This window comes from Bactrocera dorsalis, chromosome 1 (genome assembly GCF_023373825.1).
Source record: "Bactrocera dorsalis isolate Fly_Bdor chromosome 1, ASM2337382v1, whole genome shotgun sequence".
NCBI lineage: Eukaryota > Metazoa > Arthropoda > Insecta > Diptera > Tephritidae > Bactrocera > Bactrocera dorsalis.
In genome coordinates this window covers 3,121,973-3,146,619 of record NC_064303.1, presented here as the reverse complement: position 1 = coordinate 3,146,619, position 24,647 = coordinate 3,121,973, and the positions used below count along the sequence as shown (strand labels likewise).

Below are 24,647 nucleotides of genomic sequence, written 5' to 3'. Positions count from 1 at the left end.
AATAAAAATTGTGATTTAAAATTTTGATTTTAATAAAAATTTTAATAAAATATTTAAATTTTAACTAAAAGTTAAAAATTTTCAAATGTGTGTTAGTGCGCGGCTTATGTATTATGGTTAGTTTTTTATTGTGATTTTTACCCGCTCTTTGTTTGAGCCAATCCTCGGGAAAGGCGCAATAACGGCCTGTGGGATCAACTTCGCCTAGTCGTGGCACCTGCGAGGGGCGGCCGAAGCGTGTGCGCCATTGTGTCGCTGCAAGTTTGCCTGGGGATGGTTCAAGTATGGCATGCGGTGTGTGTGTGTGCGTGAGAGAGCAACGCGTGCGTGTGTTTGTTCCGTTCGTTTTGAAGTTTAATCAAATTATTTCATTTGTGTTGCCGTTATTGTATTTGCCAGCCAAGTTGTCATCAACGGCAGCAGGATAAGGCAAATCGATTTTGTTGTTGGTGTTGTTGATGTTGTCGTTATTAAAATAATGATCATTTTGTGATTGTGTTTGTTTGTGCACAAAGGTATCCATTCATAAAAGTTGAAAGGGAGGAAAAATAAAATTAATTAAAATAAATTGAAATAATAGAAAGCGTAAAATTGTATTTGTAGAAGAAAAATGTATAAATTAATGGAAATATTTGGTTGGTAGGCGTTTTTATATGCTAGAAGAAAGTAATACTTACAAATTATGAAATAAATATGTTTATTGCAGGGTATGTCGATATAGAGCATTTAAATGAAGTTAAGTTTTCCTGATATAAGGTTATTTTAAAATTATATCTATATAATTGCTCAAGCCGTGAGATCTGGTATTGAAACATTGAGAACATTTTTAAGCTTTTACGTCAAAAAATAAAAAAAATCGATTCAATACTTTAACCTAGCTAAAATGACTAAGGAAGTCTGTAGAGGTACTCTACAAGGGGCATCACAAGCGGGTCTGGGGTTGAGTCCGGAGAAAACGGATCTGCTTGTGTTCACAAGAAAGCACAAAATTCCTCTATAGAGGTTCCCTTCTATAAATGAAACACAACTTTCTCTCAACGACCGGACCAAGTACCTTGGGGTAGTCTGAAAAACAAACTGCTGTGGAAGTACAACGTGGAAGAAAGAGTGAGGAAAGCCAGCACACTCTGATGGCACTCTACCTCTCTCAGGCCCCGGTGCTACACAGCTACTGTTAGACTGCTCTACGGTGCAGTAGTATGATGTACAGACGTACAAAAATCCACCTACCGGAATCAAAGGGAAAGCGTACAGCTGCATAACGGGCGCTTTAAGAACAACTCCAACGGCGGATCTGAACTGGTACTAAACTTGACCCCTATGGACCTCTTCGCTGAAAACTGCGCAGCGAAATCGGCGGGACGACTAGTGGCTGTAGAAGAATTTACATATAGAACCTTCGGGCATAGCTCGAACATTCGGGATTCGGATTCCCCCGAGGGTATTACTTTTCTTGTTTTCTTAGTCCTGAAATTTCGGCATTCTGTAAAATTAATCTCGGGATACCGAGAGTACTGCATTTCTTACATCGACATTGAAGCATACTTTTGAGTAGGATTAATAAAACATACATACATACAGATGTAAGTAGTTTAGCTATTTTCGTGAACCCGAAATTTCAGGATTCTAAATTATTTGTTTTGGGATCTCGAGAGTATCACTCGCTTTATACAGAACACTTAATTAAAAACGTTTAATATACATAAAGTTTAATCTAAAACTGAAATTTCGGGATTCTAAACGGTTGAGAACGGTTAATATTAAAGCTTAAAATTATTTTTTTAATCGGGACTCTAAAAAATTCGTCACTCGATCCCGGAAGTATTACTCTCTTTGCATAAAAATGCAGAATGCTTATTTGTTTTCAATCCCGAATTTTCGGGATTCTAAAATATTATTTTCGGGATCCCGTAGTATTACGTTTCTTGCAGTGAAATTAAATATGCTTAATAAGCTGTTCTCAATCCCGAATTTTCGGGGTTTTAAAATATTTACGGGATCCCGTAGTAATACGTTTCTTACACTGAACTTAAAAATATGCTCGCAAAATTGTTTTTATTCACTTGTCAAAAACTGTAATGGTATTTATGAATTGCTTGTTGAAGCACGCCACTAAACAGACGAAATAAACAAAAGGAGGAGAAATGTGAGGGATAAACAAGTACTAAAGCTGCAAAGTAAAAGAAAATGCGCACCAGCGCATAACAGCGGCAAAACGACACTTTCAAGCGCTACTAAAATTATTATGAAGACAACTTAATCAGTGCGGACAATACGCGCATAGCCTGCTGCCTCAGCAACAAATTGCACAGCTTGTCGGCTGGAGAGAAATTTGCATTTGAATCGCTGAAATGATGTAGTCGAGCATTTTATGAATCATATACAAATGTATGTATGTGTATAAGTATGTATTTATGTCTGTATTTTATGTACAACAGTTGCAAAAAAGCTAATTACTGGAATGTCGCGTATACGCCATGGTGTCACTTCTTGGTTTTTGCGCCAATTTTGTCAGGCTAAGTTTTGGAGCTCAAAAGTATTAAGCACTTAGCAGCAAAATACATTTTTTGCATCCACTTCAACTGAAAATTTCACTTTTAAGCATTAATTTCAACGCCAAGTGGCGTGTGCTTGCCCATGACCCCAGCCTGCATAAATAAATATTTATTTTTGTATAGCATTCGTTATAAATAAACAAAGCGACAGTTGTGGCAATTAATTGTTGTGAACAGCACGAAATAATTAATGACGGGTTGGCGGCTTAAATAATTAATAATAATGTGGTGGCAAAGGCGCCAGGGGTTACGGTGCAGAATGGACATAATGTCGGTAGGACAATGAGAAGTGATAAAGATAACGGATGTGGGCATGGGCGGAATAATAAAATTTGGCTGTAGGAAGTTATCTCTTCAAAGCATGGAATATGACAATTTAATTTGAGGATTACATAAATATTAAAGCAAGAATTTATGGAAAGTGCTCAATTGAAGAAATTTGAAATGATAACAAAGGACGGAGATTAAATGTGAAAAGGATTGCATTTTCGATGTAGAAGGTAGATAAAAGTGTAGCGCTGACTTTGAAAGCAAATGAAAAAGAAAAAAAAAACGGATTTCATTGATTCTCAATTCCTTAGAAAGTGCTTAATTCGGACCAAGTATGTTGGGTTTTCATGTATATCATATTCTAGACTGCAGAAAAGCAAATGTGACTCGAACTAGACTCGATCGCGCGTGAACCGAGTGGATAAAATTTTTTTTCCTACAACCTATCGTTGAACGTCGTTCCAGCTGAGGCTTATGACAAGGCTAAGGAAAATTGAATTAAGCCTTGGCATGCTTGTATTAGCTCAGGAGCCTGTTTTGAAGATTTGTATTAAAATACATGAAAATGTCTTTTTGTAAGTCCGGGTCAATATTGATCAGATGGTATGTACATATATGGCTTTTCTTAAAAAATATTATAAGAAAAAGCTCTCTGTAATTTTGGGAGTTCAGGAAAACCCTTTTTATACGCTAATAAGGCTGTTAAGCTGTTAAGATCTACATTGTGACCAAAAAGTAGCCGGAAATTGGAAATAAAACGAAAAATATTTAATTATACATCAACATTTATATTATCACTTTCCAAGTAATCCGCGTATGCCTCGAAACACTTTTTATAAACACTTTTTGGGATAGCCTTCAGCGAATTTTGTTTTATCTCTTCGATCGACTGAAAAGAGGTTCCATTCTGATGATTGTTGACATATTTGCATGTAGCTCTCCGTGAATGTAGGATCGGTATTCGCACGATCAAGCATGTTCAAAGAGACCCGTTTACGGTACTCTTTTTGAAATAAATTCAGCTTTTACCGGACTCATGAAAGATGTCGAGGTCTTTACCCATCTCTCTAACACTTGCTTGACGATTTTCAAGCACCATATTCTTCTTCAACGATCTTTCGACCATCGTGGAAAAGTGATAAAGAGGGACGGTGAACGAAAATAAAAGTTTAAACGCAAAACAAATTACAAGGATGATTTCTGGATTCTGGAAGATCTTCTCATAAAACAGCATTGACACGTTCGATTCCTCTTACAATGACGTTACTACCACCATCGCTGACATGCACATTTTTATGAAATCTACTAATACACCCACATATCCCTCGCTTTTCCTGCGTTCCTTCGCCACAACGTCATTTCCCATTTGCGTGCTTGTGTAATTTCAGCGCCGATTAACCGCCAGCTGCAGTGTCATGTTATTTCTCGTGACCCGCATCGACTTTGGTGGCACTTAACGCGCTAAACTGTAAAATAGCAAAGCGCATTTTTGGCTCGAAGTGCGTGCACTAAACGGACAAAGTCAAAAGGACTCATAATTTGTTGCCACCACCTCATAATTGCACATGAAAACATTCAATTAAACGCGATTTTAGCGCCGTGCGCTGGCTTTAGAAGCGAAATGCTGCAATGTGGCGTGGCATAATGGCGTGCGCTGGGAAAATGGCGGCAAAGTGGCAGAGCTATGCTGAGTCAGCACAAATGTAATTAACTGCCAGCGCAATGTGGGAATGAAATGAAAAAAATAAGCAGTTCACACATGACAAGTTGGGGCTTATGAAGCAGTGGAAAATAGCTGATATGTGTGCTTTTGTTTGTTGTTACTCGCACATTTGTTGAAAAGAGCATGCACTTGGCAGGCAGCCGATGGAAAGATTGTGAAGATGAGAGTTGATAAATAGAATAGGAAATGCATGTATAAAAGCAAAATTTTTTAGACTTTAAGTATATTATAAAGATGCTTACGAGGCTCTTTAGAAATGGAGAAGTTAATAAACAGACAGTTGTGTAAGGACTACACAAGAATAAATACCTGTCAGTCTAGTGTTCTCAAGCAAAAGTCAGTGGAGGCCTGATTCTTTCTGAGAAAAAGCTTTTTGACATGTGATTGTCTCTCTTAGCTGTCTCTTTCTATATTCTAATGCACAGAAAAAACGGACTACCCTATTATGCCTACTTCCTGTGTACATTGACTGCTTGTGAGCAGTCGACACATTATGAATGCATGCAGGCCTCTCGAGTTGGCACATATTATTTCTCTATGCGAATATAAAAAGCCTGCAGCATAGACACGCTTGAGTGCACTGGCACTTCAAACAAGGTCAATGAGTTCAATGTACACAAATGAAACTAAAGTGAAATGTGTGCGGCTGATTTAGAGAATTTAAGATTTGGCCAACTTAAATATTTAATAAGGGAATAATTTATCTCTCGTTCTCTTTAATATTTGTATTTTCTTGCTCAAATTTAATTTACTGAAAATCTAATTTAATATCACCTGGTGTTCGGTATTATTAACACCAGCTTGACTATGTTTGTAAGTGTAAGTTATAAGATGGCGAAAAATGTTGCCTACATTTAGGGTTAATTTAGCCAAGTCACACACCTGGCGATCATAATGATTTGCCATCAGATCAACTATAACTCAGACTGATAAAAATAAAATAAATTTTTAAGTACTTTAATACAAATCTTTATTATTGCCTTAAAAATAGGCTCCTGGGCTAATACCGAAACTTTAGTTAGAGACATCAACGGCTAGCATGGGATGAGCAGATGCGTGGTAATCGGAAAAGCTTACAAAATTGCGAATTTGGTTGACAGCAAGTGTTTTCGTTACTCAGCTATTGGAATGACATCGCTTCAGATCGTTATTTTCTGGATTGCCTGAACTTGTACTCTCATTAGATATCATCCGCCGAGCACCACTAGGAGTGTGGCAATCAGCTAAAAAAGCACTTTGTCAAATTCAAGGTTGGACCTAGAGATAAGCAATGTTCTTTTTTAACTATTTCGATGTTATCGTCATTAGCAGAGGGCCTATTATACAAGTTAAGGTAAACTCTGCCCACAACTTACTACCTTCTGCTAATGCCTACCATAATCGGACGTTCTACCACCGATGTCGTGATATTGATTCGAATTTGAGACGCATACTCGCTGGTGTACTTCAAGGACAGCGTTCTTACGCCTGTGTTTACAATCTTTACAAAGCAGAGCTGTAATTAACTCTGGCTACTCAATGACTCAATTAAGTGCAAGACAATGCATTGTTGGCGACGAGTAGCACTTCTTCTTCCGCATCAAGGAAAACGCAAACACAATTCACTGCTCTAGAACCATAGCTCAAAAAATGGAACATACTGAAAAGCCCATTCAAGTGGTGTACATCCACAGGCACGAAATTGCCCAAAAAGCCAAGCGCAAAATATTTGGAGTTTATAATTGACGAAAGGATACATGTAGAGACCACATGAAAACTAAGGGTACTTAAGTCAGGTTAAGGTTTGCGCCCGCTGTACTGGCTCTTAAGGTCAAAATGCCGCCCAGTCTAAAGAACAAGCTACTCAATGACTCAATGATTAAACTTTAAACGAAAATAAAAATGCATTTATAATAATCAAATTGCTTCATAGGGACGCTACAAAAGTAGACCCATAGGGACAGCAAACGACGCCATATTTTTTCGCTCTTTTGACATTTCTCTTCAGTAAGGTTTGCCATTTCATCATGGAAAGATATACGATCCAACAACGAGTCGAAATTATTAAAATTTACTACCGAAATTCGGAGTCAGTGGCCTCAACTTTAAGAGCGCTACGTCCAATTTATGGTCGTCATAATCGTCCTGTCAGATCAACAATTGAGCGTCTAGTGGAACAATTTGAATCCACCGGCACAGTACGAATTGCTCCCGTGCCAGTGAGACAAGGAATGCCCGTAGTATCGAGAATAATGCTCCCGCCAGCGCATCAATTTAGCAAACCCCAAGTCAGTCTCTCACACTTCGTTCTCAAGCGTTGGGTATCTCTGTAAAGTCGTTGTGAGGAATTCTGGGAAAAGATCTTGGCCTACATCCTACCAAGATCAAATTGACAAGCAAGAACTGAAGCCGCTTGACCACCAGATTCGTCGTATGTTCGTGAATCAATCATCATCAAGATCATGGTTAAAAATCATCTTCAACGATGAGGCTCATTTCTCATTGCATCCCGAAAAATTTGCGGTTTGGTGCAGTTTAAGGGCCGGCGGCGTCATTGGACCATACTTCTTCTGTGATGGTTAAGACCGGCACATTACTGTGAATGGTAATCGCTACCGTTCAATGATAACCGAATATTTTTGGCCCGAATTGGATGATATGGACTTGAACAATATGTGGTTTCAATAGGACGGCGCCAAAAGCCACACAGCGAATGTCACAATCAGTTTATTGAAAACCAAGTTTGGTAAACGTGTTATCTCACGAAATGGCCCCCTCAATTGGCCGCCTCGGTCGTGAGATTCAAGTCGGTCGTCAAGTCTAAGGTATATGCCAACAAGCCAGCGAAGATTGAAAACTTCGTACGAATGTCGAAAGTTGGGTTCAGAGTCTAGACTTCTGCGTGCCCGTGATGGTCATGCAAAAGGAATCGAGTTCCATACATAATGGCATCGAATGTAGTTTCACTTTTGTAGCGCTCTTATTGAAACCCCCGTTATATTTTGTATATTGAAGAATAATGCTGTTCTCAAATTTCCACAACAGATTAAGAGTATTTTAATGATTTTCAAAGGCGATAAATCTATCTAAGTCTATCTTCCGTTTCACAAGTCCATTGGTAGTATTGAACTTCACAAACGTATAATCCTGCGCAAATATTTATTATTGGCAAGTTAATGCCAAACGAGTGACAAAGTACTTCGAATACTTGCAGCCTCTGTATCGAGTATATTTAAATGGAATTCTCAAGAAAAATATAAAAATCGCTGACATATAAACATTGAAATATAAATCCAGTTGCTACTCAAACTACAGCGAAATAGAAGAGACGTCAAGAAACAAAGCCATTGACTCAATGATTGGGAGAACGATTGAGAGCAAAGAAGAATGTAAGAACAAAGCGGTACGCAAAGAAAATAAAATATCTTAAAGAGTAAAGAAGTTCACGCTTCAACAGGGTTTCAATTACTTGCAAGGCAAGAGTGAAAATACTTGGACAAAAAGTAGTTGGCAATCTGGCTATTTAAAGGAAAATTGAGAAAGTAGAAAAACATCAATTAAATCCGCTTAAATAAATAGCAGCTGACGGCTTTCAACACAAACAGCAAACATATTGGCTCAATCAAGCTCAAATAAATATTAAAACATATATGGGTGTGAGTTGAAATTTAGAGCGTGGTGATAATTAAATTCAAATTACTAAATATTTGTTATCATAAAGCAAATAAATGATCACCTGGCAATAAATAATCACATTTTACTGAGCTTTGTATACACCTATGCTGTTATTTGCGAACGCCACGGCTATTAAATTACCGCATGCTATCAAAAGGCGTGTGAGTAGACAGCGGAAATGATAATCGACACGCTGAATAATAATAAATGCCGTTTATTGGTTTGACAGTTTAGGTTATTACGGCTGATCCCAAGAATGAACTTCGGCAGTTTGAAAAAATGTTATCTTGATTTATGTATATTAAAAACTGTAGTTTTGACACAAAAACCAAAAACAGTATTAAATAAGGTCCAAAGGAACAGAAACCTCGTTGACCGTAAAATTATACAAAGTGAGGAACATTAGGAACTAATCTAATTGGGAATATATACGCAGTAACTTAAGCAAGAAATATCTAAGAAAATATAACTGAAGATTGTAAAAAAACCCAAAAATATGTAGTTAGTTACTAGTTACTAGTCCAAGTTTCACTTTCAAACTCAGAATAACTGAGTTGTCTCTCCCTTAAAAAAAATCACTTTCTCCCAGTCATGTTTACTTTACTACCCCTTACACACTTACATGCCAATAAACCAGCGCATACAACATATGCACGTACCCGTAATGACGCCACTTTGTGGTGTCGTAAATGCGTGCACACCACTGCGTATACGCAACATTATTTCGCACAGCTTTTCCTAGTCATTTGTGTTTACGTGGTGCTCCGCGAATTATTAGGTAATTTGGATTACGACTGATTGCAGTGACGTGCTGTATGTTAGCACTTGGAAAAGTTCATGTGTGAACAACAACAATAGCGTGAGAAAAATATTGAGCTCACACACAAACAAAGAGGCGAATAAAAGTTGCTGATTTGGCTGGGAAACACACAACCTTATTTTGGTGCGAAGAAAGCTGCAATGGCGAAAAATAACAGCAAAGTGATAATAAAGCAATAATTGCGCTTGGTAGAGGAGGTGGGCTTTTGTTTGCGCTAATCTCAATGATAATTGTATTTTCACTTTGCTCGGAGAGTTTGCTGTAATTTGTTTTCATTAGGCTAGATTGTTGTCATACATGAGTTTAGCATGAAGTTAAGTGCGAACTGAGTGAGTGTGCTAGATTGCGCGCGTATAAGTATTAAAAAGGATATTGTGGGGATATAACAGGTAAAAGTAATAAAAATTTTGAGCAGAGATAGTACGAGTAAAAGTAGCTGGAGTTGTAAGGTTTTAAAAATATGTATTTTCTATTTCTTTTTTTTTATTATATATTTAGTAGTCTCTTTTGATTAACTTCTTAATGCAGTTTTGGCCTAAAAATATTAACTTTAATTTTCTTTAAGACTATTTTCATTCTAAGTAAAATTTTTAATACATTTTTGTAGTTTAGTAAAGAGATTTAAATGCTCAGTGTTAAGTATAAAAAATGTAATTAACTTATGAAAATCTCGAAAAAAGGAGAAAAAAGTTAACTTTGGCTGCATCACCGCTATATACCCTTCACATGTGCATTTTTTATTGCATTAAAAGGTATGAACAAATACAATATTTATTTTGCTTTTGTTAGGTCAGTTTGTATGGCAGGTATAAGCTACAATAGTCCGATCTCACCAATTCGATCGGAGATTATACCATTACCTTGGACAATACCCCATACAAAATTTAGTCAAATTATACCGCCAAATAAAAAAGTTTTCCATACAAGGAATTGATTTTTACCGATCAGTTTGTATGACAGCTATATGCTATAGTGATCCGATCTAACCAATTTGTTCGAAAATTGTACTGTTGCTTTAGGCAATACTCCATGCAAAATTTCGTGAACATATCTCGCCAAAAGAAAAAGTTTCCCATACAAGCACTTGCTTCCAATTGTTCAGTTTGTATGACAACTATGTGCTATAGTGGTCCGATATCGACGGTTTAGACAAATATGCAGCTTATTGGAGAGAAAAGGATGTGTGCAAAATTTCAGAGTGATATCTCAAAAACTGAGGGTTTGGCTCGCGTATATACAGACAGGTGGATATGGCTAAGCCATTCAGTTCATTATGTTAATCATTTATATATATATTTTATACCGTTCAACCGTTTTCTTCTGGAAGTTACAAGCTTCGTGCCAAACAAATCATACCCTGTTCAGGGTATAAACAAAACAAACACCGATTCACAGCGGATTCCTTTCTCTTACTTGAACGTAGACACATCTCCATCGAATCAAATACAGTTCGTATTGCATTTTTATTCTCAAAGGCTTTTTGAATACACATATACAAACTTTCTTAGTAGGTGTATATAAATAATTTAGCTGCTTTGATTAATTTCCTTCCTTACAGCAACCTTCCGTTCACCTCCCTCGTAACCTTTTCATAAATAACTTACAAGCAAGTACAAGGTGTTCATATGCAGGTATGTACCATACCTTCGTTGGGCCACAGAGAATTTTCATGATTCTACTTTGTGGTTGCAATGAAAATTTTCACCATTTTAGCACGTAAAATATATTTTTGCCACCGGCAAACAAAGTTCTTACACCGCAAGGGAGTCTGCTTGCTTAATAACTTTCACTACAAGTTTTTCCCATGAGAAAATTTTCGCACATACTAACACATGCAAGTTTCTGCGCAAGTTTTTTATGGCAGCCAATTAAATGCTCGTAAACCTGAAGAGTCTTCAGCAGCTCCACAAGATATATTATACTCACAATGTATATCTATAAGTACAAGTATAATACTGTTATTATTTGCGTCGGCAAGCACATCTGTGGCGCTTTGCTTTTGAGTAATTGGTTTTGCGACTGTGGGGTACATTTTGCCAAAATTCATATGCCCGAACTTTAATAATGGCCACGGTATTGCCGGGTGGGCGCTAAAAGCTCTCTATTGATTTTTGAGCTTAGTGCAATTTGTCAACACAGATGGCAATCACAGCAGGAAACGGCGGTTGGCGAAATTGCCGCGGGTATGTCATGTAAATTAGCGAATTTGCATTGAATATTTGTCTCAGCAGGCAGGCAACTTTGTGCAGATGGTAGTTGGTTCAACTGTGGTGTGTGAGAAATGTTGCAGAGGGAGAGTTTGGTGGAGATATTTCGCAGAGGAATGGAGGTATTAACATAATAGATTTGTTATCGCGTCTCCTAAAATACATTTGAGATTTTTAACACGGATATATTTGTTTCAATTGACAAAAGGAAACATTTTATGACACCAAACAAATAATAATTTATGTTTTCAAGCGCTACACTCACACAAGCATATACTACATACATATATAATTTTGAAGGAAGTACATACATATGAACTTTAAATTAGTTGTTTCCGCACCACAAACCACCTGTAGCACGGAAAAGCGAAATTTATTGCACAAAATTATTTATTTTTGGGTTTACAGTTTAAGTTTGCTCAGCACAAAGTTTGAACTACAGAGCAGTAAAGTAACTTTAAAAGGTTAAAAATTCATAGCACATATATGTATGTACAAACATTTGTGAATTAATATTCAAACTTACGAATTATTTTGCAAATTATTGCGTCGAAATTAAAAAATATTTTTGCATCTTCTTCTTAATTGGCGTAGACACCGCTTACGCGATTATAGCCGAGTTAATAACCGCAAAACCATCAAAGAACGAGATGCAAAGTTTTTTTTATTTTTATTTTTTTATTGTTTTTTATTCAATTCAATTCAATTAATTTTGTTATGCAAATTTTTTTTTATATTCAATTCAAAATCTAACAAAAAAATCCCAATATCAAAAAAAAATCACATAAAAATCATTAACAAAACTTATTAGATTTCGAGACTCTATATAGTATATACTCGTATCAGTAGCTCAGTACTACTCAATTTTACGGCCGATTTGTTGCACCAGCCAGTTATTCAATTTATGCAATTTTAATTGAGAAATTATATTGTTTTCACAACTATTGCAAGCCACAAGAAATTTAAAACAATTTTGCACAAAATTTCAGTTAAATTTTCTATTTGCGCACGCATTTGCTAAGTTGTTAAGCTCTTTGAGCTCCCAGTTGAGTGCCGCCAGAAGTGTGTTAGCAAATAGCATTCGCACATAACCTAAACTGCCTGTGTGTGTTATAGTCAAATACTAATCCGTTTGGCGACCTCTGCACGGTTAGTTGCATGCATGCAGTGTGGCCGGAAGGTTTAGTTAGAACAACATTTTTGAATTTCCCACAGGCATCGTGTGCAATACATACACGAATTTCTGAACTGTTTTGGGAGTTTTAAATGGCAGCCAGTTGAGAGTTTATGGAAAAGACTTTGTGCGGATGTGCATAACGAGCGGGGTAACGACATTATAGAGAGAATAGCTACATATGTTTTGTTTGCATACATGTATATGTAAATGTGCGTTGGTTTAAATATTAAACAAATCTATGAAATATTTTCTTTTTTATTATATGCAATTTGTTGCTGGAGGACATATTATCATAGCGATAAATATAAAGATAGTAGAAGTAGTTTCTTATTAGGGTTTCGGAGTAGTACATATGTACTTATTGTTATCAATATAAGTATGCAGGGAAGCTTTAGCTCATTAACCTCCTCTGATCTTTTTAATAGTTTTTCATACCCCGAACACGATCCGTCTGTCTGTCTGTAGTATTTGAAATATCCATCTGAAATTCTGCCAACGTTCTTTTCTCACTAAAATGCTGATTACTTGTTGGAACCGCCGTTATCGCACCACTTTAGCATATAGCTGTCATACAAATTGAACGATCGGAAGAGAGTGCTTGTATGGAAAACTTTTTCATTTGAAGAGATATTTTCACGATATTTTATATGGATTATTTTCCACGGCAACGGCACCTTCTTCCAAGGAATTGTTCAGATCGGACCATTATAGCCTATAGCTGCCATACAAACTGACCGTTGAAAATTAAAATAAAAATATTTTTTATACATTTTATGCTATAAGTAATGCACCTGTGAAGGGTATTACAATATAGTTTCGATGTATTTTTAATTTTTTTCTATTAATATAATTTTTTTTAAGAAAAGAGTAAAATAAATTAATTTACCAGAACTGTGATGAAAATGTAATATTTCGCCTTTATTTTCATGAATTAACGTCAAATTATTAAATGGTTGTAGTGGCGTATGAGTAACATTTTGCTTCGAGCATGATTTAGCGTCAATTTATGAAATGGTTGTGGGGGCGTATGAGTAACATGTTGCTTGGAGCACAATGTCTGAAAAAATCATTTCGATATTAGATATCAAATATTCCGGTACCAAACAATAGAAATATTTATAACTATAGCTATTTTCCCATAATATAATACTTTTTCATGAATTAACGGCTAATGTTCATGTCCCCCAATTCTTGTTGAATTCTCTATAAATATTAAGCCCGATATAAAAATTGAACGATTTATAAAAATAAAGCGAATTTACAACATTCCCACTTGACTCAAACCAAAAATCATAAAATTCGTAGCTATTTTGCATAAACTTTCGCATTACTTAAACTTTACAACTTCTTTAGTCAAGTGGTTTATGTATTTGTAGTTGCTATAAAAATAAACTATAATTTATTTATAAGCAACTTGTATTATAACCACATTGCATGGCAGCAACGACAACGGCGTTGGCAATTTCAACTTTCAAGTACAACGTAACAAAAGAAAAGGGAGCTGATTGAAGTGCCAGCAGCACAATGGCGTGAGAGCAACAGCATGCTTTCAGGCGCACACACCCTTAAGCTACAAACATGAGGCAAAAAGCAATACAAATGAAATTGAATTACCGATTTCGCAAATTGACATTACAAGGTCAAATGTATGTTTGGGGAAAGTGAAGCAAGAATGAAGCACAATAACTCGAGCGCATGCAAAGAGTGAGGAAATAAGTCGTGCAATGTGTGTCACTCTATACATACGTAGGTACTTCCATACTATATAGAGCATTATAGCTGCAACATGAAGTGTGCTGAGACTAGATAAGAATTTTGGAGAAGGTATAATCGAAAGAAAAATAACAGTAAGAATCATGCATGACACACTCGCTGTGGCAGCAAGTAAAGGGCAGCGAAAATAAGTTCACTGCAAACCAAATATTTTTTTTTGAGATCAAATCGTTTTAAAGTAATTTCGCTTGAGCTGCATATAGCCAATTTATGTTAATAACGCTACTTGCGACGCCAGCAGCAGACGCTGCACTTTGCAATTGCAACAAGTGTGCGTCATTAATACATATCTGCCTTCTTCTGCGTCCCTATGCTCGAGGAAAAATTTGCGGCCAACAACGATAAAGCTTTTTGCTGGCCACTTAATGTCGGGAAATGATTTAGCTGCACAAAAAAGTGAAAAAAGCGAAAAATAAAACGAAAAAATGTGAAAAATTTGAAAAAGTGTTATTTGACTAAGAAGAGTAAGAAAGTAGCATGCTTATGAAAATGAGGCCATTAGCAGTATTATGTGACCTCTTAAAAGTTCAGTAGCACGTTGGCGGTGGTGACGAAAATGCTTGCGTTCAACCATAAACCAGCAAAATTTAAGTGTGCCGGCCGCTGGTCATTTAACGCTCGACGTGTTGGCATTTTGTAAATGATGAGTAGCGGTAAGGAAATTGTGGCTTGATTGCTTTCAACATTAAAAGATGAGAGGTCAAATAGTGTAAGAACTCAGCTGATAGGAATTTTTTTATTGATAAAAAGGAAAAGTATTAACTACTCTTGCACAAACATTATTATACCTTTCATAAATAAAAAAATTTTAGACAAAAAATTTATTTTGATTGCTCAGTTTGCAGGGTAGCTATATGCTATAGTGTTCCGATCGGAACAATGTTCTCGGAAGTTGTATCTTTGTGTGAAACAATAATCCATGCCGAATTTCGTGAAGATATCTTGTCAAGTTATAAAGTTTTCCATACAAGGACTTTATATTGATCATTCAGTTTGTATGGGAGCTATATGCTATAGTGATCTGATGCCGGCGGTATCGACAACAAAGCAGTTTCTTGTGGAGAAAAGGACACATGCAAAATTTCAGATCGATATCTCAAAAACCGAGGCACCAATTCGCCTATATAGGCCGATGAACTTGGTTAAAGCGACTCGGCTCATCACGCTGAGCATTTATATACAATGAAAGATTCTATTACTGACAGTTCCATGAATTGGATTATTATTATACGAACGCTTTCTTATATGAACAGGTCCCTTAGCCGAAAGAACACTGTGGGTGTCCGGTTATGAGATATTTCACTGTATATACTTTCTGGGATCTTTGACGTTTCCTTCTTTCTTGTAACATAAGCTTGGTGGCAAACTTAATATAACCTGCCAGGGGTATAAAAATAACAGCAAAAAAAGTGTAAGAACTTAGTTATTGAGTTTTTTCAGAGAGTTTCCCACTTTTATTCACGTCATCCAAGAAATAAAAAAATATAAAATAAAATGGAGCGTGGCACTTAGTGGCTCGTAATAAAATTATCGATATGCTGGCAGAAGAAGCTACGCAAAATACACTATTTGTAGAGCTAACTAAAAAGTGAATGGCAAGGTTGCCTTTCTGTAGAAATTCCGAATAGCTAAAAGTGTTTGCTTCACTCGAATTCCCTCTAGCTTTCTCTTGCTCATCGACAGTAATAAGCAGTCATTAGCAGTTGTCAGTGAAAGAGGAAGTGGCGAATAAAATTTAATAAGGACAAGTGCTGCGCAATAATGACATTTGCAAACGTCAAGCAGGGCAGCGAACAGTCGAGCAGCTGTCGAAATGTTGCTCCTTGCGCTCGTGCTACACTGCCGCGCTCGCAATTAGAAAATTTATATGTTTGTAGATACTTAAGTGAAAGAAAATTAATTCTGAATCACATAGCCTCAGGCTATTAGCACTTTGCGAATGTTGTAAGGCTGTAAGATGAAGGCGGACAACCTGTTGAACAACGTAGTTGAGCAAGTTGAAGAAATTGCTGAAAAGCTTTTTAGTTTTATAGATTACTCTGTCCTCCTCCGAGCTAGGGCTATAAAGATTTGTCGGTAAAAATGCTGAAATTAGCTCATTTTACAGGTAAAAATCGAAAAATTTAAAGGGGATACTGGTTGTTGTCGATCTAGTTGCTAGTCTTGCTGTGATGAAGTTGTAGTGAGATGAGTAGTAGGCATTGACCGGGATCCACTTTCAATTTTCATAGATGAATATGGAAAACTTAGCTCAAGATTAAAGTGTTTTGATGGCAATATAAGACTTGTCTGCAGCTCCATGTAGTTAAAGCTTATCTTTATCATATTAGGAATTACACCAGCAAACCCATTCGCCAAGTCTTGGTTGTTGGTCCAAAACTATTAGAGCTTCTGGCGAGTCACTGTCGCCTGTTCATATGATGCAGAACTCCTCTTGGTCGAAGCTGGATATCTTTACTTCAGGCAGTAGTATTGTGGACAGTACAGGTCCGACCTAAGAGTATAGCCAAAGTGGAGCAGCTCCCCACCAAACTTATTTAAATAGTTTCAAACGACTTTTTATGCAATGCTTTGTACCTGGGCAATCCATCGGTGTCCGCCTTTTACGCGTCAGGCGATCACACAATTTGCCTAAGAACTTTTTTACGAAAACTCATCTTTCTAACGCCATATATCGTAACCCGTACGCACATATAAAAGGCGAGGTACAGTGTACTAAAGCCATTAAATGAAAAAGTAATGGATTTATTTGATAATAATGTTGTTGATCGATCAATTGAATTTTTTTTTGGAAATTTTCAGATCAACACTGCACCTTTCATTTTCGTTGTGTTAAAAAAAATACTATAATAGAAAGGTTATGCGAGAAGAGCTTCAAATACGATTTAATTCCATTTTGGTCGAGATGAATATTTTAAGTCACTGTATGTTTTCGCTGAGCTAATGGTTAAAAACATGCTATAATAGTCAGCTAATGTTGCAAGAGCTTCAAATACGATTTAATTCCATTTTTTGGTCGAGATGAATATTTTAAGTCACTGTGAAATACACAAATAGCGCTCGTATGTCAAAACGTTTTGAGTATTCAGAACATCAAAAATGTCAAACTTTACGAAAACTTTGTGAGCTGCCAGATTGCAACACTAGGGTTGCCAAATCACGAAATATAAAAGGCATAGTAAAAAACTCTGCTTAAAATCCTTGAGGGTTTTTAATAAAGAATATCTAAAGAGTTAACAAAGAAGCATTTATTTGCAACAATATATATTCTTAAATAATTTCTTCAATGTTAATGTTTTATTGAACTCTCATAAGGCAATCAAACTCTAAACCCTTCACATAAATTTTGATTACAATCAAATACATATATGAACCGAATGGAAACTATTAAGCGTCGAATGAAAGGAAAGGCACGAAGTGAGAATGTGGAAACTGTCAAAATGTACAGCAAGGTTAAATGTACCGTAAAATCTGCACAACAGTACAAATACTAAAATTGTAGTGCGTAAGTGAAGTAATGAAGACATAAAAATTTAAGTGTCAGACAACAGAGAGCCCTCATATATACCCCACATGACCACACACATATGTTTTTATGAATTTATTAACGCAATGAAGCACTGATTGCCTTACACGTAAGGACACAGCAGTGTTTGATTGCGTGCGTTTATGAGGAGAGCGGGGGTGAAAATTCATCAGTAAGGCCATTCTGCTTATTAAGGTATTCTTGTTTGCATATAAGTCGCTGTTGCTTTCTTGAGCTCCCTTATTTTAAAGCAAATGGTAAGTTTTACAAAATTTTATAGCTCCTTTGTTGTGGGAGACGTATTTTCATTTCAAACTTTTCACTTTATTTCTGATTTTGCTTTTCACAGCCACGCGCTTTTCCATTCTCATCTTACGTAATGTAATTTTATTTGTGTTTGAACTTTGTGCGCACTTTTTTTATTTGCTTTTCGCCTCGCTCATTTCCTTCATTTAAATTTGCTTTGTGTAATATTTTCTTTGCGCGCACTCCAAGCTTGGGTGTTGCTGTTTCACTGCCAGTGTTTCATATTTCATTTGCGGTTTCGCAAGTCAAGTTGCAAGTACCGTTATTAAGACAGCAAGCGGAAAAGCTGTCACCCTCTCTAGTCTGCGGTCCAACGTTTCGACTTCCAGCTGAGTGAAATTAAGCTCTTCTGCTTGTTAAAAAATTGCGTGACTTTATTTAAGATCGTGTGCGCTGACTCTGCTCATTCTATGCTTTCTTTATTTTCACGACCAATTTTTTGTTTCGCCAAAACGTGCGGCACTCGCAGTTCTGCCAACTTCTGTCGTAAAGCAAATTTTAATGTCTTAAAGCATGAATGACGTGCATCACTCCTTTGTCTTTTTCACTGCTGCCAAATTAGGGTATACTGACGTTTTGCTTTCATTTCCATGATAACTTATACGCGCTCCTCTCAAAAGTGTACATAAGTAAGCAAACACCTGACAAAACACTCCTTGGTGTGTTGTTACATTATGAAGTATTAAATTTACATACAAATGTGTTTACAGTTATTGTTGACTGGCATGTTTGGTGGCTAGGACTTTATGCGGCAAATAAAATTTCACTTCAGAAGGTCCCTTGTTGGAGCTAACCCCTCACTAGAGCAATAATTGGGGAGATTGTGGTGTTGTAATGGTTGTTGTTATTTTATTTAAAGAGAGGAGTATTAATTTAATGAATATTTAAACACTTAAGTGCTGCAAATAAACTTGAAACGTGCTTGTTCTTACCCCTATTATTCTATTTTTATGCGCCTCAATTACCAAACGTTATTGATTTTTGCACTTTAACCCCAATATTTGTATACAAAGTAAAATTTAAACTGGCTCTGGAGGAAAGTTGGGTGAATTTGTTTGAAGGGTGACTCAAATTCATTACAAATTGTCCTAGTGTTTTTACTTTCTTGCCTGGTGTGGTGAAGATTAATTTCGAATTTAAGTCTTTCTCATTCTCTTTTCTTGGTAGAGTTTGCAATAAGAAAGGAGTTTCTTGGTTTAACTCAACTCAGTAAGTTTTTAATCTCAGGAGTGGAATCTTAATAATCGGTCTTATCTTGAGCTATCGATTTGTTCCTGTGTCTTCGAGCTGCTGAAAACTACTGCGTCTAACAATAGGAATGACTGATTTTGAAAGCTCTTATTGGTCATGATTCGTGTCAAATTTGGCCATTCCATCATATCACATTTCACTTTGGTAAAACATTGGAAATTCCCGGTGACTACGGTTTTTTTTTTTACAGTAAAATCATCTTCTCATAATATACCCATATCTGTCTTAATGGCTCTATCAACATCAAAATTGTCGCTATTGGGTTAATCAAATCTTTGTGTGGTTTCGGAAACGCATTGCATCGTTGTAGTTTGACCGTTTGGTGAGAATTAAGGTATGCCGGCATCATTGGGCCTTAATTCGTTCGAAATAATACAATCTTGACCGAATTTTTTTCCTGGAGTTCGATGAAAACGACGAGATCAATCTCTAGTTCTAACAAGACGTTACGCCGCCTCTTGTTTCTCGTCCACCCGTGAACATTTTCGTATAAAGTTTGGCCACTCGTTAATTTCGAGAAAAGATACAGTCAAATGGCCGCTAATATCATGAGATTTAACGTCGCCATATTATTTTTTCTCTAAAATATCTGTATAACAATAAAAAATCAGAACACATTTGAACCAGATCAGGCACTTAAGGGCTTACATGGCAATCGAATCGAATTTTTTTTATTGTCTTACTAAATTCTTCAACACTTCTAGAATATTGTCATAAATTTGATTTGAAGTTGATTCGAGTAATAAGTTCAGAGATGTGGGCTCGAGGCTAGCTAGGCTAAGTATGTCGTCTTTAAACGCGTTTTTCTCTCAAAACTGTGTTTTGTCAAGATTTCTCGGGAACTACGCGATCTTCATGAAATTTTACACAGGCCTTTGAGATACAATTTGCTCTCCTTAATCGTTCACATTTCTTACGGTGATTCAGTTTTATCAAAAACACAAGCCTACGAGTAGTACAAAGTCTTCAAAGACGGTCGAGCGATCGTTGAAGACATGCCTAGTTCTGGACGACCTTCGGCCTCTTCAACCGATGAAAATATTAAAAAAGTGAAGAACATGGTGTTGGAAAATGGTCAGGCAAGTGTTAGAGAGATGTCAAGAGCGCTCGACATCTCTCAAAAAGTTCGTTCGAATTTTTTTGGTGGATATTTTTGGGTATAAAACGCGTTCTTGCTCGACTCCTATAGTAAAAGAAAACGCAATGAATACCATCAATCAATTCCGTATTAACCAGATTTGGTGATTAGATGTGACTTTATATTGTTCCCCAAACTGAAATTTGCGCTCGTGGAACCCTTTTTCAATCGACCGAAGAGATAAAACAAAGGTTCGCTGAAGGAGCTGAAGGCCATTCCAAAAAGTGTTTATGAAAAGTGTGCTCTGGTGGGGATTATTTTAAAGGCGACAAACTAAATATTGATGAATAATTAAATATTTTACGTTTTATTTACCGTTTACGGGTACTTTTTTGTTACAATGTACGCTGCACCCAAGGATCTGAACAAATTGTTTATGAAGTGCGTCGAAACAAGGCGACTGGTGTCTCCCAAGCTCTAGTGTGAATATAGTGTACAAATATATTTGTTTCTGTTTATATTGTATAATAAATATAAATAAGCTTATATCCGTATGCGAAAATTGAATTCAAATATGAATATAATAAAAGTTTAATTGGATTTTTAAAATATCACCGCAGATGACAGTAATCTATTTGTACTTATCTATCCACCCAACCTGCCAAACGCTTTTCTCTGACAATAAATCCTGCCGAGTGTCGGTTACACTCTCACAAAACGCGTCGTTGAGTGTTCTGTAATCGTTGTTGGCACACACACGCCCGCACAAGCGTTTGCATGCGCGTTTGAAAAGAATTCCATCATTGACACGAGGAAGCAGGTGTACGCAACAACAAAAATACTTTGCTATTGTGAAAGGGTACACTTGGATGAATGATTGCAGGCGTGTGTGTGTGTGTAGGTGTGGTGGCGTGAAACATGTGTAAAAGTAAATGCCATTTTTAACTGCTTTTTCTGTTTACATGCGTGCACACAAGTGCAAATTTGCCGAATACACACGGTGTCGCTGCGTGAACAAATGTTTGTGTATGTACGAGTATGTGTGTGTGTCGACATTGGGCGCTTTTTACCATTTTGCCAAATAGAATCTGAACTCAGTTTGTATGTGCAGTTGTTGTTGGAGTCCTTTGGGAAAAATTTACAAGAATTTGTCAATGCGACCAAACAAATGGAAAACCCAACGAAGCGGTAAGTGAATACGTGAGTGAATGAGTAGAAAAAAAAAAAACAAATAAATAAATGTAGTATGCTCGCACAAATGTTTAACCGGAAACGGAAGTGAAAATAAATAGTGTAAAAAACGCAGTGTTGATTTATATTGAGCGATGTTTTATAGAATTTTAATTGAACTGTGCTGCATAAATATTTCATTGTAAAGTGCTTATTAACCCATTTGTTTTGCGTTTAAAAATGACAGAAAAGTAAAAACTTGTGTTTAATACTTTAAATGTTATAAAATCTGTCAAATGGTTTTTTACTGCTTTTTATTCAATTATTATTTAATTTCACTAATTTTTTACTGTCGTAAAGATTTTTTTATTTAGCGCCGTTAGCGCATCAATCAATTGACTCCCGGCTGAGATTAAGCGCGCGTTGTTATTATGTGCATTTTTGTCTGTATTCGTTCGTGTTGTTAAATATTTGTACACTTGTAGGCTTATATAAAGCCTTTACTGCGCCTGACGTCTGTCAAATGTCGACGCTGTCAATGTTGACAATCTGTCTGGCCGTGCATGCTGTGTATCAAAGGATTTGCATGCCAATTTATTGTGATTTTGACACAGCTGTAAAGTTTTACCTACATATATGGTTATATGTAAGAGGACTTTATATATTCCGTATGCATACGTCATTCGGAAGCAAGTTTAATCAAATATCTGTAAAAAAAAAAACATATACAAAAGTTGCTATATCAAATGGTATGACATTGCTTGCAAACAAATTCACACCAAAATAAAGCAATCTCTCGATATCAGCAGCTTTTGAGAATGCTTGGATATGCTAGATAAGAGCTACAACAACATAAGCCGGATGAGAAGTTCTGATAAGCGCAGTATAGAAAATATAGTCGAACGAAAGCATGCCTGACGATTGGAATTTAAGCGTGTTCTGCCCAATCCACATAAAGGGAGACCCCACGATCTGCGCCAATTACCGTGGGATAAGCCTCCTCAACATCGCATATAAGGTTCTATCGAGCGTATCGTGTGAAGAATTAAAGCCTACCGTCAACAAACTGATTGGACCTTAGCAATGTGGCTTTAGACCTGGTAAATCAAAAACTAACCAGATATTCACCTTGCGCCTTATCTTGGAAAAGACCCGAGAAAAAGGATCGGCACATACCATCTCTTCGTCGATTTCAAAGCTGCTTTGAAGTATGAAAAGGAGCTGTCTTTATACCGCGATGTCTGAATTTGGTATCCCCGTAAAACTTATACGGCTGTGTAAACTGAGGACCACTCCGAGCCCTTCGATCGCAAATTATATGGCACAGAGGCATGGACGATGACAACATTTAATGATTTTACGTTACGAGTTTTCGAGAGAAAGAGTTTACGGAAAATGTATGGTCCTTTGCTCATTAGCAACGGCGAATACCGCAGTGGAGAGAATGATGGGCTATGCGAGCTATACGATGACATTGACATAGTTCAGCGAATTAAGAGACAGCGGCTACACTGGCTAGGTCATGTCGTCCGAGTGGATGAAAACACTCCAGCTCTGAAAGCATTCAACGCAGTACCCGCCGGGGGAAGCAGAGAAAGAGGAAGACCTCCACTCCGTTGGAACAACCAGGTGGAGAAGGACCTGGCTGTGCTTGTAGTCTCGAATTGAGGCCAAACAGCGAGGAGGAAGAACGACTGGCGCTCTGTAACATTGGCTATAACCTCGTAAGCCGTCAATAAAGAAGTAGAACAAAAAACAAACAAAAAAACAACAACAAAACGATTTTTGACCAATTTTTTTCTCCTTAATGGAAAAATATACCATAAGTCCATCTTCTTGATGTTTAGCAACACCCAGGCGGTTTCGCAGTTCTAAGCGTGCAATCCTTGACCTTCAAACTCTACATCCTCACCGAAAATATCTTACGAAATTTGTATTTAGCAGAAAAAATTAAGATATTCTAACCATGTATAAAATAAAATTAGTTGAAGGATTTAAATTTTGCAAGAATGAAAATTGTTCTGGTGCCCTATTCTGTATCTCGAGTCTAAAACGTATTCTATTCAAAATTCGGATCTACCTTATAGTTATGCCAACGTTGTGCCACCCTGTGCCAGAATAAATACGTAAAATTTTCCTTTTTGCTTTCTACAACTCAAATGCTAAACAATATTTTATTCGAAAATAGGATTGAAAATGCGAAAATCGAGTTACAGAATATAATATAAATTCGAATTTGAGTTATTTTTTTGGAATCGAGTTACAGAATAGGACCACTGAATGCATTTACTCGTACTTTAAAGACGCATGGCTTGAGAACAGAGTGTTACAAATCCCCAAAAACGAGCAAATATGGATCAATAAGAGTAAAATATCATCTAACTTAACTCTACCTACACATCAATAACATTACTTCAAAATGACTACTACTCAATTCAAATACGGAAATGAGATGCGGCTTAAATATCCCAATAGTATCTGTCATAGTAAGCTATTAATGAAATGTTGATTATATGTATTGTCTTGCTTACATAACATAACAAGCTGAAGGCTACGCTTTAATACATGCAATAAACAAGGGAATTACAACGGTAAATAATTGATTTAAACGTCTCTAATGAAACAGATGTTACAGCTTTCAAATTTATATGATATTTCCCCCTAAGTAAATAGTCATTTGGCTATTCATTAAACATTTACACAACATAGAATTTACGAAATATAAACAAGTACGGCAAAAGGCGAATTACATGATGGCTTAAGAGCTTTGAAATTTGACGAAAATTGAAAATATTTTTGGCAAAAATGACACCCAATATTAAGTGCTTACTTATATAACGATTTTATAATCTAAAACATTGCCTACATTTAGGCGATTATTATTTTATACTTACTATGTTATTGTAATCATGTAATTATGAATTGAGTATGACGACTTTCGAAAAGAAAAAGTAAAATTTGTGATGATTGTAATCTCCTGTCCGCTATTTTTAATATTTAACAACGTTGTACTTTTACCGCTTAATTTTCATTATAAAAAATATGTAGTAATTTCCGTGTCCCTGAACCACGTACGAGAACACAACTGGCATATTCAAATACAAGTTAATAAACGGTTTAGCTTTTCTATGCACTTG

At 36.4% G+C, this 24,647-nt stretch overlaps 1 protein-coding gene across 2 annotated transcripts in view; it reads right to left on the bottom strand.

Annotated features, from left to right (window-relative positions):
- The window catches only part of LOC105232358 (transmembrane protein 65), a 38,521-nt gene that overhangs the window by 1,183 nt on the left and 12,691 nt on the right, over nucleotides 1–24,647 (bottom strand). Inside the window, exon 3 of one of the 2 annotated variants that reach the window (XM_029552846.2) lies at nucleotides 142–267. The exons of the other annotated variant lie outside the window; for it this stretch is intronic. Coding sequence (XP_029408706.2) covers nucleotides 142–267 — 126 coding nt within the window. The remainder of the gene's footprint in view (nucleotides 1–141; nucleotides 268–24,647) is intronic. 2 annotated transcript variants of the gene reach the window in all.